This window comes from Paralichthys olivaceus, chromosome 6 (genome assembly GCF_024713975.1).
Source record: "Paralichthys olivaceus isolate ysfri-2021 chromosome 6, ASM2471397v2, whole genome shotgun sequence".
NCBI classification, from domain to species: Eukaryota; Metazoa; Chordata; class Actinopteri; order Pleuronectiformes; family Paralichthyidae; genus Paralichthys; species Paralichthys olivaceus.
The window spans coordinates 7943524-7959498 of record NC_091098.1 but is presented as its reverse complement, the minus strand read 5'-3'; the positions used below and the strand labels follow the sequence as shown (position 1 = coordinate 7959498).

Genomic DNA, 15975 nt, shown 5'->3' with positions numbered 1-15975 from the left:
TTTCAGGAGATGTGGCCTGAACACAAAGCTTCAGCTTCATTATTGTAACTAATGTTATTATAACTAATGTGATGTAATCGTGTAAAGCACCACACACATACTCCACCATTCCACCTCACCCGTCCCAGCCCACTGTATCGACCACTCAGAGCTGTCACAGCCCATTCCTGATGACCCATATCAAAGAACAGGCCAGAGCTTCATTGGCCCCAGCCCCTCCCCTGCACTGTGACCTGCTCCATAATCTGCTTTAGAAGATGGGTTATGCTAAGTGGCACTTCCATCACTACGACATTGATTTCACCATTAGCAGTGGGGCATCAATACAGAGTGGAATGAGCCCTAAAAGTAGACAGACGGAGGAAGATACACCTTGATTACCTGATGGGTTTTTGAGCCTTTCAGCTGCACCGGGAGCTTTTAGCTGGTCTGCATTCTTTCCTTTTTGAATAACAAATTTGTTTCAAATGAACTTTTTCTGCCAGCCCCCAACGTGCCTCTCTCTCTCGTCTGATATTCTCTCCATCTTTCTTGCTGACTGCTTTCATTCCCTGCCTTCACACACATTCACCATAATCTCCCTCAGGAGTTCCACTGTAGGTGAAATTTGCAACTTCAAAAGCCGGATCCTCCCCCTTTCTTCGCCCGCACTCGGCAACAGCCCCCGATTTGTTTTTCATAAACGAAACACCAAGCAGTGCAGCTGGAAAGAGTTTTTTTTTCTCCCCATCTTGAATCTATTTTTGTTATCGTTTCTAAAGTTTTCGCAGCAGGTCAACAATCACAACAGTTTTGTGAAGGCACAAATCCTTCATTGTGATTAGTGATAATTGTTTGCTGCCTCTTTCACCAGGAACGCGATGTCGGCTTGATCAGCAAACAAGAGAAGTGCTCTTTTGAAACAAATAAAAGGCCTTTTAGGGCTGCTCTTAAATATTTGCTGGGACAACTTTCTTGAAACTTTAAGGAGATAATTAGATTTTACTTTGCAATTAGCTGCGTTCTCATATCGGGAAGCAGGCACCCATAAAGGAGGCCACCAGTTCTCCATGTGCACTTGGAGGCTGAAGTTAATAATCCCCTCCCCTTTTTGGCTGTGATTTAATTGAAATGAAAAGGATGCCTTGCTGGTGGTGCAGAGATGTTGTTCTTAATTTATTTAGTCAGTCTCTTGCCCTTACTACGGTGGGTCATTATCTTGTTTTACCAGCAGTGCCTCTGGTTCTCTCTTTGCAACCAGCATGAGGGAAATGTAAATGATCTTCAGTTTGTGATGTTCCCCGTGTATAAATGTAGCTGTAACATAAAGAGAAAAGCAACTAGGACACTTCATCTGATGTGCTGATAAAGGGGAATCTCCCCTGTGTGCTTTTGTATGTTTTATTAATGTGATTTTGTGTATTTATGGTGTCTGAAACAGACTGTGGCTCAGGAGGGTCAGGCTCCGGAGTGGAGAGCTGCGGGCAAGACCGCTGCCGCATATTTGGAGGCTCGTGGGATGAAGATGCAGAAGAGGACCGATGCGTGTGTGACTTCACCTGCCAAAGTGTGCCTCACAACCCGGTACGGCTGCCTTCAGCAACACTCCATAACCACTCACACAGTCTAATCCCTAAATACGATGCTAATGATGCAATTAGTGTCAAAGTTATGTCTTAGAGTAACAACAAAGTGCAACACACAAACAGACACATGATGTAATGACAGCGTCTCCACAGTTAATCAAGGATAAAAGCAATTTAGGTTAGTAGTTATTGAAAAAAAGTTTATACTTTATTACTACTACTTTATATTTATAAGATTTATAAGATGTTTTAAACCTATATATCCCACAACTGACTCAATAATATTGTATTTACCATTGAAACCATCTTTGAAGCATGATGGGGACCCTGGTGTCAAAAGATCATCAATAAATTCAAGTGACATGTAAGGAAAAGAAAAACAAAAGAAGAGGCAAAATATCCAGACCCTTTCAAATACTATCAAGTTATTTATGACATTCCAGTTAATTTCATTTCTGAAAAACCTATCCTGAAACTAGAAGGTCTATTTCACAATGTTAAAGAAATTGGAGAAAAATATTCCTGGATCTTCTTTCTGATCCTGATTCATTCCACAGTAGTAGTTCCCTCTGTTGTCATGGAGATACGTTTTGATCACATAAAAAATAAAGTGAACTCATTAAATCTGATTGTGAAGACCATAAAATGCTGTTTAATCAGTTTGTGCTTTAACTGTATACAGTACATTTTTATTTTTAAACAGACTACTGTTTCCATGCACACAAATTAACTTTCACATTAAAAGTGTGACATTAAATCGTGGATTTAACCGTATGTTGTGCAGAATTCAACTGTTGTGTTTTATTTTGCAGGTTTGTGGCTCAGATGGCAAAAACTACAGCAATGAGTGTGAGCTGAAGAAGGCCAGATGTGAGAAACAAGAGCACTTGTTGATTCAGAATCAGGGACCGTGTGCAGGTCGGTGCATTACACCACTCACAGCTAGTGACATTGCAAAGAAGCACCCTCACCAAGACTCATTGTCATTGACATCACATTTCTCCACTCATTTCATCCACTGATGGGGTAGAAATAGTGTGTAGATGGATGATGATTCTGACAGCACTGCTGTTGTGTGACCACTGTAGCCTGAAGCAAATCAACCAAAAGAAGGTTGTGGTTAAAGAGCTGCTCCTCTGAGGCTGGCCAGTTAAGAATCTCTCTCACAGGCCCATGTGTACAGATAGAAATAATGATGCCTTTTTCCTTGCCAGACATTCTGACAATTTAAACCATTAAACTTGTGCTCACAAGCTTGTTTCCTAACCCTCAGGATACCACTTTACCCCACTTACTTAAAAAAAGAGAGAAAAAACACTCTGTACATGTAAATGAGTGCCATCTATCAGGCAGAATAGTTGTCAGATCTGTGGTTAAGTAGTAAAGGTTCGTTCTTCCTCGCGAGCTTTTGTCTCCGATGCGAGCTCGGGCCGGGGAGCAGAGCAAAAGGCACTTAAGGGATTTTGTGTGATCATCGCGGCTGTTTGATTCCCCGTGGCTCTAAAAGAGAGGAGGATGGAGAAAGTTGAAGAGGGAGTGAGAATGAGCGAGCTGCCAGTGTTTTCACACACATCCCTACAGATTCTTCTTCTTCCTAAGCTGGCCTCCTTGGGCACTGACTGTCACGCTTCTCTACCATCCATGGATAATCAATCCTTTTTTTGAAGAGCCCTCTATGGATACAAGACCTCTGGGCTCTCCTCTCCTATTGGCTAATGGAAAAGAAAGACTCAGATCTTTGGGAAGGGAATTTTACTGCCCTCCACGTTAACTATGTAAGGAGAAACTTTGCTTGACCTCAACTCCGGTAGGAGAGAATCAAAACACGCTACCTCTCACTAGAGGAGCATGAAAGAAACCTTTTTCTTAAGAACTTCTGATTTTGACAAACCTGGAACTGTTTTGCATATGGCGTCAACAGTGTCATCTGCTGCACAAACATTTTTAACGTTCTCTTATGGCACTTCAAACCATTCTTTATAACTGCCTGCAAACTCACTCTGGGCCAGGGATTTCAGTGAAATCCAAATAAATACAGTACTCCTTGCTTTAGTAGACAAGCATATGTGCAGATGTTCCCTCGAAGGAATAAAAAAGTCTAGCTACAGTCACTGCAGCAGAGAAAGCATAGCGGCAGACCCGGAAAACGTGAGGGCAATATTGTACATCACAATGAGCTGCATTGTGCCGGACAATGGCCACTGAAGAGGAAAAACCCTTGAGGGGTGGAAGAACATATGAAATTAAAAGTTCTCCTTGTTCTAATAGGCTCAGTACAGATAACTAAATGGAGCGCAGGAAAGTGGCAAGTTAAATGAACTGTGTCCAAAGACCATCTCTGGAGTAGGAAAAGCTCTGGGGAGAAAAAAAAGAGTGAGCCGAGTCATCAGCATTAGGCTGAGGCTCATATCCACACCAGTAACATTGTGATTTATGGCCCCGGTATCTCCAGCCTCCAAACTCCAATGCTCAAATGAGCAACACAAGAAAAAGAGATCGGGAGGGGAATCGAAAGAGACAGAGGGAAAAAAGACAAGGGGAAGATTTCTGCTTTTCGTCTTTCTGTCTCTGCAACTTCCCTTTCTCACTCCAAAGCCTGGAGAGAACGTGAACAATGATATTTCTTTGCCTCCACCATTAAACAGACGCCTTTATCCTCCCACTGTATGTTCTGTCATTTTCCTCCAATTTCAGAAGAAGTGCCAGGTTTTGGGAACACATTTGTTTTTATTTTGTTGAATGTAGTTTTGTATCCGGAGCTGTCACACTGGTGTGAAGGCTGGCACATCCTTAGACAAAGAAGCTCTCCACACACTGTGCACAGGCAGAAAACTGCTTGGCACATTCCTTCACATTATACAGCATTTATTTATTTAAAAGAATAAACTAAAATTCTGGAAGGTTGTAGGGCAGCGGCACAATTCCATAATATTAGACAAGAACAAATGAGAAAGAGAACATGCCTCCTAGTGGGTGGTAAATGTCAGCTTCGGCACATTCACTAGCGACGCCATTGTTTGTTTTCACTGGAGGTAGAAGAATCATTTCTTCCTGATTTTGAGCCATTGTGGGGAAAATAGAATCGTTATCTTGAAGCCGGCTGCCAGCTTCTCCACCTCTGCCCCTCCCTCTGAGCCAAACTCATTGTTGGCAAAAAGTTACATTGCTCTGAAATTGTGTCGTCTAAATCCCACTCAAATGTTGGTGTTCTTCCTCCCTCTCCTTGTGCCACCCCCCCACTCTACCTCTCCTTTTCGTTCCTCCCTCATCAGTGATTTCAGCCACATCTCTGCCTGAATTGAAAGCGCCTCAGCACTGCAGTCTGTCTGTGTACGGCTGCTGCTCCGACAACATGACGGCTGCCTCAGGAGTCGGACTGGCTGGATGTCCCAGTAAGTCCTCTTTCAAGTCACGCTTTTGACCCTCTGATGTGCACCGAGTTCTGTTGGCACTTGCGCTCGCCATAGGGGAAAAAAACGTAGATACTATCAGGCTGTTTCAGCATACAGGCCTTATTGTCCTTGACTGTTACACTTGCAAAGTTGCAGAGCAGAAAATGTTTCATCTTAATCCAAGGAATAATTATGATAATCTCACACTGTATCAACAGAAAAATCTCTTTATCTGATGATCTTGACGAATGATAGATGGAGGTGAAAATTCTGCATTTAGCTGTTAGTGAGGGAATACAGTATGGATGGAGAAAATTCAGATACATGAAGATGGACATACAGAGATTTAGTAAAGAGGAAAGTCACCTAAGCACATTTTATCTGAAAGCTTTTTTTTCTGGAATAATTCTTGGCCAAAGTATAAATGTATAATTCTTAAATACAGATTATCTAACATAGTAAACACTAGTCAGCTGAGTCTGTTAAAGTCAGAATAAACCAGTAGAAGCTGAAAGTGACATTCATTTTTCTCCTCAGGTACCTGTCAGTGTAACGTGTATGGCTCCTACAAGGGCACATGTGACCCAGCCACCGCACAGTGTTCCTGTAAGCCAGGTGTTGGGGGACAGAAGTGTGACCGATGCGAGCCGGGCTTCTGGAACTTTCGTGGCATTGTCACGGAGAACATGAGCGGCTGCACGCGTAAGCCATCGTCTCTTTGCGTCTGTGCTGACTGAGCATTTGTACATTGTTGTACCATTACACCACTTCAAGAGAGGGAGCAGTCAGTTGGTAGAGGGTCAAAGGTTAATGGTTTTCGGGTATGACCTCAGAAGTCGAGTCAGTGTTATCCATGTAGCCCACAATCATAAATCAAATGTCAGGAGGTTTTACAGACAAACAGAGCTACAACATGAAGTTAATTAGTATTCATCCATCCAGCCATTTTCTATACTGCTTGTCTTTTGAGGGTGGATGGGGATACTGGATGAGAGGAGAGGTGGGGTACAACCTGGACAGGTCACCAGCATGTCACAGGGCCAACATACAGAGACAACCAACCATTTACAGTCATATTTACACCTACGGACAATGTTAAGTCTCTAGTTAACCTAGCCCCAATCTACATGTCTAAGAGAAACCCATACAATCATGAGGAGAGCATGCAAACTCACAAAGAAGGGTGCCGGCCAAACTGGGAATTAAACCATTGTGTACCACTGTGCCACCCTACAAACAAACAGATCTAATATTAAGTTCAAAATATTGTGTATTGTAAAGTACAAGCACATGGTATAAAATACATGTGCACTGTAAATGTTATCAACAAGAGTTTCGTTCAATTTAATTAAGTAGGTCATCAACTAATTTATTTTCATTAAAAAAATAGCAGCCAATAATGTCACAGTTACTCCACTGATCTCTCTGATATTATATTATTTTTATATTGAAACTAGTTTTTTGCACAAAGACAGAAATTGCCTTTTTAATCCTTACCCACAGTGTAGTGGGATGGATCCAAAAAGCATTTGACACACACATATTAAAACCTGGACCTGGTTAGTGAAAAAATCCACAGTGATACTCAAGAAAACAAATCCTAATGGGAAAATGAATTTCTCACTAAATTCATGACAATGCCTTGGAGCCAAAGTGTTCAAGATTAAGATTAATATCTATGAAGTGTTAGACAGTAAAAAACTACAATACCAAGCAGCTAAACTACAATTTAATAGTGGCTTATATGCCCTTCAGTCATGTCATAACTGTACTGAATGGTCTGTATTCATTTGTATTCGAGTGAACACTCGGGTCATTGACCCTTGTTTGTCTTGCGTAATGCAATACGGTGACCAGCTCGTACCCTGCCGCTGAGGTATCATAGGACATTCGCTTCCAAAGCCGCAGGGTATTTTCAGTCAGCAGCGGGGAGCCTGCAGGTGCCTCACCCATGGCCTGACCTTAACAAGGTTTACACACACACACTCACACAACAACACAGCAGACAGCACACCAAAACCAGCATCAGCTTGAGAGCAGAAAAACAACACACATCATTGATTCTATGATGGGGTCGATGTCCTTCCCTATGGTTGTTTTCTGGAGTTTCTGTTACATATTCCTCCTCCTCCTCTCTCAGTTTCTCCTAAGGCTGGATGAACTGTTCCTAACCCTTGACTCTCAGACACCAATGTAACTTGGTTCACAGGCTTAGGTCACCTCAAACTCATTTTAAATGTAATAATTCCTCTTTCTGTCACCGTCCCGAATTGCTGCTTTTTTTTTCCTCATCAATTTCTCTCCCCCTTTTTGCCTCTTTCTCTCCACGGCAGCATGTAACTGCGACGCCACAGGCTCGGTCCGGGACGACTGTGAGCAGATGTCAGGTCTGTGTTCCTGCAAGACGGGAGTGAAAGGCATGAAGTGCAACGTGTGTCCAGATGGAAGCAAGATGGGCATGAACGGCTGCGACAAAGGTAATAAGAGAGCGTGCCGAAGCAACCAGTGAAGCGTTAATAAACCACACACACATACTCACACGCATATCCAGACACACACTTCTTAAGTGTTCCTCTGTCACTCGCCTGATCCATGGATCAGCCTTGCAGCTCCCAGGTCTCTGTCTGCACTTCACATCCATCTGGTTTATCGGCAGAGGAAGGATTGGCTCCAGGGTGGTTAATCAATACTGATTAGGGAAAATACTTGAGTGTATAACTGACAGATGAAATGTCACCCATTGGTATTTAACTTTCTTTACATCATCTTCCATTTTGGACCGTTCACTTGAATGTGGATGTTTGTACTCCTGCTTTAGGACGATTGATTATGCTTGGATTAATAATTAAAACCGCTCCGGTGGTTGCACAAGCAAAAATCAAGTTGAAGCAAAGTTGAGCTCATGCTGTGGGAGCCTGTTGCTCCTTGATTAAGATGCACTATCAGATATCGACAGGAAGTCAAACGCTTAATGAAGCCAGCAATCCTGGCACAGTGGTGGGGCACTGTGCCACACACCCTGCCAGATGAAAAGGTGGTGGCACATGAAAGCAGGAGCAGAGGGGTGGGGGGTACTCTAAGCCTCTTTAATGTTGCAACAATGCAAACACCCCACGCTCACAGTTGGCCAGTGGATGGCTGGTTCCCCAGCTCCGACTCCTGCGGTGGCAACTTCCAAGGCTTCAATACATCAAAGGCAAAATATCCTGAGTGCACACCTTTACACAAAACGAAACATTACTCATATTTTCTACCTCTGCAAAAGAGTTTAGGGAAAATGCTGTGGTCTATGAAACTAGGTGTAAGTCACACTGTGTGACAGAAAGGTAACTAGACTATTTTATGATTATATTACCACTGCTGTACTGTGGTGGCAAAGAAAATCACCAAAAGTAGTGAAATACAGATTTTCAGCCTGTCCCCATCTCTTTCACACAGTTCAAACTCAACCATGATTAAGGTTCTGGTTTTCTGTTAGGCCGGGTCAATGTTGTCTGTAATGAGGATTATTCTCTACATGCAAATAAACTCTTTTTGTTTTGACACCAAACCACCTTTACACGTGCTAACATCATGCTGAATCTATTTAAAGATGAACAACACGTCTCCACTTCCTACTATCCAGAAATGAACCCAAAATATCCCAGATATGAACGCTGATTACGTCGTTTGGAGCTACAGGCTGCTAATTAGTGATCTGGAGATAGAGCCCGGCTATCCAATTCCCGCCATCAGTGTCAGCTGTTAAACATGTCGTTCATCCTGTGTATAAAGCATCAAAAAACGAATTAAAACCAAACTCACCTGAAAAAGAACCGCTGAAAATGATGGAAACCATCTTTGATTAAAATTTATTTGAAACATTGACTTGTTAATTTGGTCCATGTCACATCAACTAACATGAAGGAGGCGGAATTCATGACCTATACTGAATCCAGCCACCAGGGGGCAAAAATGCTTTGATTTCACTTCTGGGGAGCAGTCTTGTCCTTTAAGTTTATACAAACTCCATGCTGTAGATTGGAGGGAGGAGCACATGTTGTATCAGGGGTAGGGCCAAATCAGAAATCTTTAGTGTGACATTCTACAAAAAGTGGAAAAATTGCAGATGCATTGGTAAAATGCTGTGTATAGGAATTCTTTGAGGACTCAGAAAAAAGATTCATATTTTTGTATGATTACATTCACATTTCATCATGCTGCACAGATTTTGAAAACCAATCTAATGGCTGTTTATAGGCAGAACTTTAGCTCGCTTAATAAAAGTGAGCAAGAGTCATGTAATTTTTAAGACATTTAATCTGCAGGCAAATTTCACTTTTATTTAGGCCCACACTTTCACACAGCTGCTAAAGTCAGAATTCATAAAGTAGCTACTCTGCACTGCTGTAAACTGTTTGAATATTCAATTCAATTCAATCCAATTTTATTTGTATAGCACCAAATCATAATATAAATTATCTCAAGGCACTTTACATAGAAGGTCAAGACCTTAAAATCGTATTAATATATAGAAACCCAACAGTTTCCACCAACCGTATGGAGGTGTAATATGGAGGAGAATATGGAGGTGCAACAACACCAACTCATTTCCTCTGCAGGTCCTGAGGCTCCGACTTCATGTGAAGAGCTGGTGTGCAGCTTCGGAGCTTCTTGCATTGAAGAGAATGGCCAAGCCCACTGCGAGTGCCCTTCACCTGACTGCGACGAGAAAAACAAAACCAAGGTGGGAACCGTGTGAAGAAACAAGTAGTTTGATCCACAAGTTTGCACTACGACATACATAGAGGGACTTTGTTTGGCTGGCCGACATGTGTTCTGAACTCCCCTCTCTCCATCTCTGTCACCGTGAGCAGGTGTGCGGCTCAGATGGAGTGACCTATGCCGACCAGTGCCAGCTGAGGACCATAGCCTGCAGACAGGACAAGGACATCACAGTACAACACTTCGGACAGTGCACAGGTGAGCCCCATCCATACCCCCATGCATCACACCTCGAACAGACGGCCAACTGTTGTCAAGCCCCCCCCCCTGTTCAAAAGATAATGAGCAGCACTGTGGACCTCAAATTATTTCTCTCCTGCTGTTTCTCGTCCTATCCATCTCTCCGTGTCTGTCCCAGAAAGTAAAGACAGCAAAGTGAAAGAACATTTAGCTTGAATTAATCGCTTCCTTCTGCAAGAAATTACCTGCACATAACAGCAGTTTGAGCAGTGATTCTAATCAGAGATTAGGCAAATCCAAGTATTTTTCATCGCAAATGACACATTTCTGATTAGTGGATAAGCTCAAAGTCACATGTTAGAAGTCATTGTGTATTCAAGTTCTCTGCTGAGAATTTTGCTTTTCATAGTTTCTAAATCTGCAGTTTCTTAATCTCTGTGATTAACATTATCAAATAGGAAATATTTAGCTGATTTCATTGCATGGAGTGTAGTGAAGTAAGCCCCGTCTTCCTCTCGTGAATGGTTGGTTGACAGCAACATCATGTGCGAAACAGGGGAAACATTAGAACAAGAAAGCGTAAGATACTGTAGCATTTCAAATCCAGGCGTTCTGCAGTTTGACTGGAGCTTGAGTTTTGCAATCCCAGTAGATAACAGTGACACTTCCTCTTTGCTTTGTCGCACCTCTGTTGGGATTTGGCTTCATCTTCACACACCCCCTGTCAGCAAATGCATGGTTCCCCTCGCAGCATTATTCTGGCAGAAGCTCAATGCTATTTCAGTGTGACGGTGGATGTAGAGCACATGTGTACCGATTAAAAGGTGCAGCTCTCGCACCTTCGTCCAGATGCCGTTGGACATTGTTTGGATCAGTGTAAGAGGAGCTCTGACATGTGCCAGGGGCACGGCTTTCGTGTAGAGCGAAGTTGTTTCGCGCCGTCTGCCAGCTTGCGTCACAACAGGGTCCTAGAGATGCCGCCGGCGAGCAGGGCGAAAGGAGGGGAGTGCCAGCTGTGTGGCTCTGGACACAATCCACTGCCAGGTGTCTCACATTTTCAGTTGTTAAAATGTTCATTCACTTCATCGCTCAGTGGGCATAGATCAAATACTTTTGTCATGAAAAAAGCAGACTCCCTGTCGTTCAACACTCTTCAAACCCAAGCTATGCCACATTCATGGCCATCGATTGATGTTGAATTGCAGTTGCAGGTACGCAAATTTTAAAAAAGAACTATGCTCAGCGAGAGATCAACAAGGCTTTGATAAGTCCCCGAACATCTGGTTATTAGAAATTCACTGCCGTGGGTTACCAGCAAAAGGTGCCAGAATCCAGTGTTGTTTCACATTCCTCTGTTGCCTGGCAATAGGGATGTGGGTTGTATGTAATCCCTCGCCCAACATTGCAGCTCAGAGAAGGCAAGAAGACATTTTCTCTATCGAGCTCTCGGGGGAGGAAGAGACAGGCGAGCACTCGGGACCACCGACAGCCACAGAGGATCTTTTAATTTTTTACTCCCGGACACGGTCGCACCGCGGGTAGCTGCTCCGCCGCTGCTGTCGGCTCGGGGGTTAGATCTCGAGCTCATTTCACGTGTGGCTGGGTGCGAATTAGCATTTGCTCTGCCTCCACCCCTCGCCACTCTGCAGCCCTGCTCGCCCTCCCTCCCACTGCTTACATGCGGCGCTTCCAGACGCCCAGCCTCAGCGCTGTGGCATGCTAATGCTCAGCAAGCTGCTATATAGTTTGAAAAGAAAGCAATGCCAAGGGCTTAATGTGTGAATATTGATCTTTTTTTTTTACATCATTGGTTCCTCACAAGTTTTTATTATTCCGCAGAGTGTGACTACTGCTGGGCAGCTGGTGACAACATTTATTTGTGGGGGGCGCAGTGTTGGGGGGAACAAACAAACTGAAGCCATACTCAACAAAAAAGCAACACAACACTGAATATGTCAATCCTGTAGCCTTCATCGACCTGCTGAGCAAAATTGAAACTTCATTGTATTGTCTAAATGACTGTGGGAACTTTCATGCTTTTTAGTCTCGCACCCACGTCATTGTCCGCAGTACCTCTGTGCCAACGCTTTGAAACCGCTAACAGGGGAAGCACATTCCTTGCACCACATCCAGTTAGTCAACTCTGTTTCTCATAACAAGAGCAGAAGAACCCCCGGGTGTAAGCTCGTCCACACTATGTGCCAGCGGCTTAATCTGTAAATCAGGTTAGTCCGGACCAAGCCCCCGTTATTTTCTCGATTGAACGGTTTGTAAAATGGTGTTTATGTAAAGAAATGACTGGATTTGCCATAGTTCCACTTGAAGTCTTCATAATGACAGCAGTACTTGAGATGGTGTCAAGGGTCGACCAATCACATTAGATTTTTATAAAAATCAATACCAACCAATTAGTTGTAAATAAAACTGGGAGCTCTCTGTGGCCCATGTTACATTTGCAACAACCAGTGGAAGAGCAGCCTCAGGTCACATGGTTGAAAAAAAGTTTAAGGACTTACATTCACTCTTATTTGGCCCACACCAGGAAGTATTTAGACATAAATGAACCAAATACAATTTGAAAACTATTTCAATTGAATGCTCACACGGTCTCCCAGGCATATTGTACAAGTAAACTATTATTTTCTAATTAAAGAATGTTTAACATGTTTAAATAGGCTTTTTTTTCTCAGGATGTTGGAGAGGCTGCACCCTGTATTAACAAGCAACCACTGCTGCACAGCCTGCCACTAATGGGCGTGCTAAGTTAAAAAAAAATCACCTTCAAGTCTTTCTGTGACAGAGAACTTGCAGCTAGTTCTGATGTTACCCAGCTCTCTGAAGTCTCTGAGCTGAGTGTAGGGAGGAGTTTTTCTGGCTTCTTTGCTGCGTCTCAGCAAAAGATGAAGCGATATCTGAGACACTCAGCTCTAAAAGGGAAAAAAAGCAAGAGCTACTGTACCAAGCACCAGAGGGAGGGCATTTGGGCCAGTGAGCAAATTCTAGCACCATGGGGGAAATGACCACCAAGTTGGCAAAGACCTGCCTCCCTCCATATGGTGTTATCACCTGTAGGTTTGCGGCAAATTGGCAACGAGTGTCAGCATATGGCACCAGCAGCCCCTCCGCCTGTGTGTGTTGGTCAGGGTTCTGCTGCCTTCACCGTTTCTTCTCCATGTCATTTTCTCCCGATCCCTCAGTCATTTTACCCAGCCTGTAGTCTTCCACTGCAGACTTTGTTAACCTATTTCTTTTTCTTTTTGATTTAATCCCTTTTCTTGAGAGAGTTTGTTCCTATCATTTTCTTCCTCTTGCCTCTGTGGTTCCATTGTCTTTCTGCTCCGGTCTCCTGTTTCCCCTTTCCTCCTCCTCACTGAGCTTGGCTGACACCAGAAACAATCTTAATAAGCACCTTTCAACGATAACCACACGGCTGGGACAGGCCAAGAAGACAGTGATTTTGTTCTTCCCGCCCTGTGACATGACCGTCCGTTAAAATAAAACACAGGCAAATGGACTGTTAAACGTAATTAAGAGAAGCATCAGCCGAACAGACTGTGCTGCTCGTTGTTCTTTTCTTTACTTATCCCACATCACAGGAGCTCGCTGATTCGTGGATGTGCACGCACAGCCCAAACACACATCAGACACTTTCCATGGAGTGAGCAGCCTGACGCTAAGCTTGCCACCTGACTGACAGGTGTAGCCATGAGGAAAGGCGACGCATGCCACCCTTTCTCGGCGATAGCATCACAGTTCTTTGCTCTCCACTCCAAATCTCTCTTTCCACAAAGATCTGCTGAGCTTTAAGCTGACACCCCGTGTGTCTCCCAGGCTTTCTGCCGTCTCAGTAGGTATCACATTTCACACTTCGGTGAATAATTGCAGATCAAATAGGCGATTATAGTAGTGTAATTAAGGCCTACACATAATGTTAGGTAAATCCTAATGAAGCGAAAATCTATGGTATAGGGTTTGTTTTTAATCTTCTTTTCATTTCACTCGCATGCTAACACATATTTATATTCCTGGGATATGAAGAAGTAAAGGGGGAATGGCGGTATCGTCACGCCTGCGTGCCTCGGCTGAATCTGAAGGACTTACTTACGTAGTATCTCCCTGCCAACTCACTTCTCCCCCTTAGGAGTTTTTGTCCTATTTATCGTTCTTTTATCGCAGACAGTTTGTCCTTTTGCACCAGAGCTTTTTGCATTGGTAATGATGGTCTCTGCAGAGAGCCTCTCCCTTATTTGGAGGGATTCTTTTTCTTTTTTTTTTGAAGTGTGTGTGTCTGTGTGCATCTGTTGACAGCGGAGTGTTTGTGGTGGAGTTGACGGATGCTCATGCTCTCTGCAAGCAGCAGCCTGCCTTCTTTGAAGCCAGAGTTAAAGCCTGCTTTTTTGCCCCATTTCTATCAATCATTCATCACCGGAGGCACTGGCTGTTAGTGATTAAAGCTTTACTACTGGAGGGCAGCATTTGAATATGTATATATAATTCATAGGCATTGGCACAGCATGTATGCAGAACACAAACACGGACATACACACAAATGCATTCCATATGTGTTCACACATAACGCCATATACTTTGCATTGACACTGGAGTAGTTCACCCTGTTTGGGCAACATAACTCATCTCAAGCTGGAACACACGTCATTGCATATTACTCTGATTGCATGATGTCATCTGTTGGTATGTCCCATAACCACTCTGTACATGAATGAACTTTCATTCCTCAGGGTTTTTCAAGTAAAGCTTCCAGACATCTCATCCATTACAGGGTTTTAATTAGAGTCTGTGTTTATAAATAACAGACTGCAAATGTGTCTTATTTTTTAATGTAATTTCATAATGACATTGTTGTGCATCAGGAAGAAGGGTAAGAGGATATTCATTCATATTCATTCAGACAACTCAGAGTAAAGATGTGGTCAACACTACGATGTAATGATCATCAAGAGGCTTTGATGTGGTTTATAGGCTAAAATCAAACATTTCCATCTTTGCTCCGTCATTCATCCATTCCTTCCTTCCTGCCCTTCCCTCCACCAGAAACCATCTCCGAGCTGGCAGAGCGACCTACCCCCAACCCCCTCACCACCACCCCCAGCTCCACCGCCGCCGTCTCCATCACCACCGCAGCCCCCTTCCCCACCAACATGGTGTGGGCCATCCCACCACCGAGGACAGCCGAGACAGAGACCACCCAGCGGCCCCCGGTCACCTCCCCCTTTTCCACTCCCATCCACAACCACGTGCAAGTAAACCAACACATCCACATCCAGCCGCCTCGGTCAACCGCCGCCTCCACCACCTCATCCCGCAGTGGCCCCGTTCCCTCCGCTGCAGTGTCCTCCTTCGAGGGCTCAGGCAGCGGGGACCCAAGCGGGGACGACCAGGTTGAAGAAGAAGACGAGCAGGAACTGGGTAGCGGCATCCCAACAGAGGCCAGTGGGGCAGAGGAGACTGTCGGTAAATCCCTGCTCTTTCACTTCATTATCCACAATGCTTTGGGTGTTTGAGGGGAGGGGGGTGAGACAAACTCACACGTCTCTTAGCCGACATCATAACACATTCATGCCATCATCTGTTGATTGAGAGTTACACAGAAATCAGCTCAGTCTTATGTATTTATGTATTCTCCACATTCTCCCTCCTGGCTGTAACAGCTGGGAGAGAGAAAAAAGCCAGGCTGGTAAATCTAAGTAAACAGATGCTGTTAGTGTCATTTCATCTTGCATAAGATGTATATCTCAATTTCAGTGAGAAAGGAATGTATTTGCAAGGTTTTGTGTTGAAACATCACCCATGCTCTTTTCTTCCATTCCACCAGTGCTTGCTCTCAGCAGCTTGCAAAACAAACGCAGGTTCTGTAAAATACACTCTGTGCAGGCCAAATGAGACTGTTGGCCCACATCTGGGGATCGCTGGAGTCCAACTTGACAGGCTGATGCGACTGAGAGGTGTGAGTGTGTGTGTGTGGAGGCTGTGTACCTTGTCACATGACCAGGCTCAAATCTATCTCGACATGCCCTCCTGACTGTGACAGCCAGCTGCGGTTTGTAGGCCTGTGC

General features: G+C 44.0%; 2 protein-coding genes across 17 annotated transcripts in view; one reads left to right on the top strand and one right to left on the bottom strand.

Moving 5' to 3' along the window:
* ampd1 (adenosine monophosphate deaminase 1 (isoform M)) overlaps positions 1 to 15975 on the bottom strand; it is a 269757-nt gene that overhangs the window by 116182 nt on the left and 137600 nt on the right. The window lies entirely within an intron of this gene.
* The window catches only part of agrn (agrin), a 245739-nt gene that overhangs the window by 184584 nt on the left and 45180 nt on the right, over positions 1 to 15975 (top strand). For 14 of the 16 annotated variants that reach the window (XM_020089194.2, XM_069527083.1, XM_069527089.1 and 11 more), the window contains 8 exons: positions 1421 to 1563; positions 2378 to 2483; positions 4838 to 4957; positions 5495 to 5659; positions 7291 to 7434; positions 9559 to 9683; positions 9814 to 9919; positions 14954 to 15373. In XM_020089194.2, coding sequence (XP_019944753.2) covers positions 1421 to 1563; positions 2378 to 2483; positions 4838 to 4957; positions 5495 to 5659; positions 7291 to 7434; positions 9559 to 9683; positions 9814 to 9919; positions 14954 to 15373 — 1329 coding nt within the window. The remainder of the gene's footprint in view (positions 1 to 1420; positions 1564 to 2377; positions 2484 to 4837; positions 4958 to 5494; positions 5660 to 7290; positions 7435 to 9558; positions 9684 to 9813; positions 9920 to 14953; positions 15374 to 15975) is intronic. The other 2 variants (XM_069527093.1, XM_069527092.1) reach the window with 1 other exon arrangement.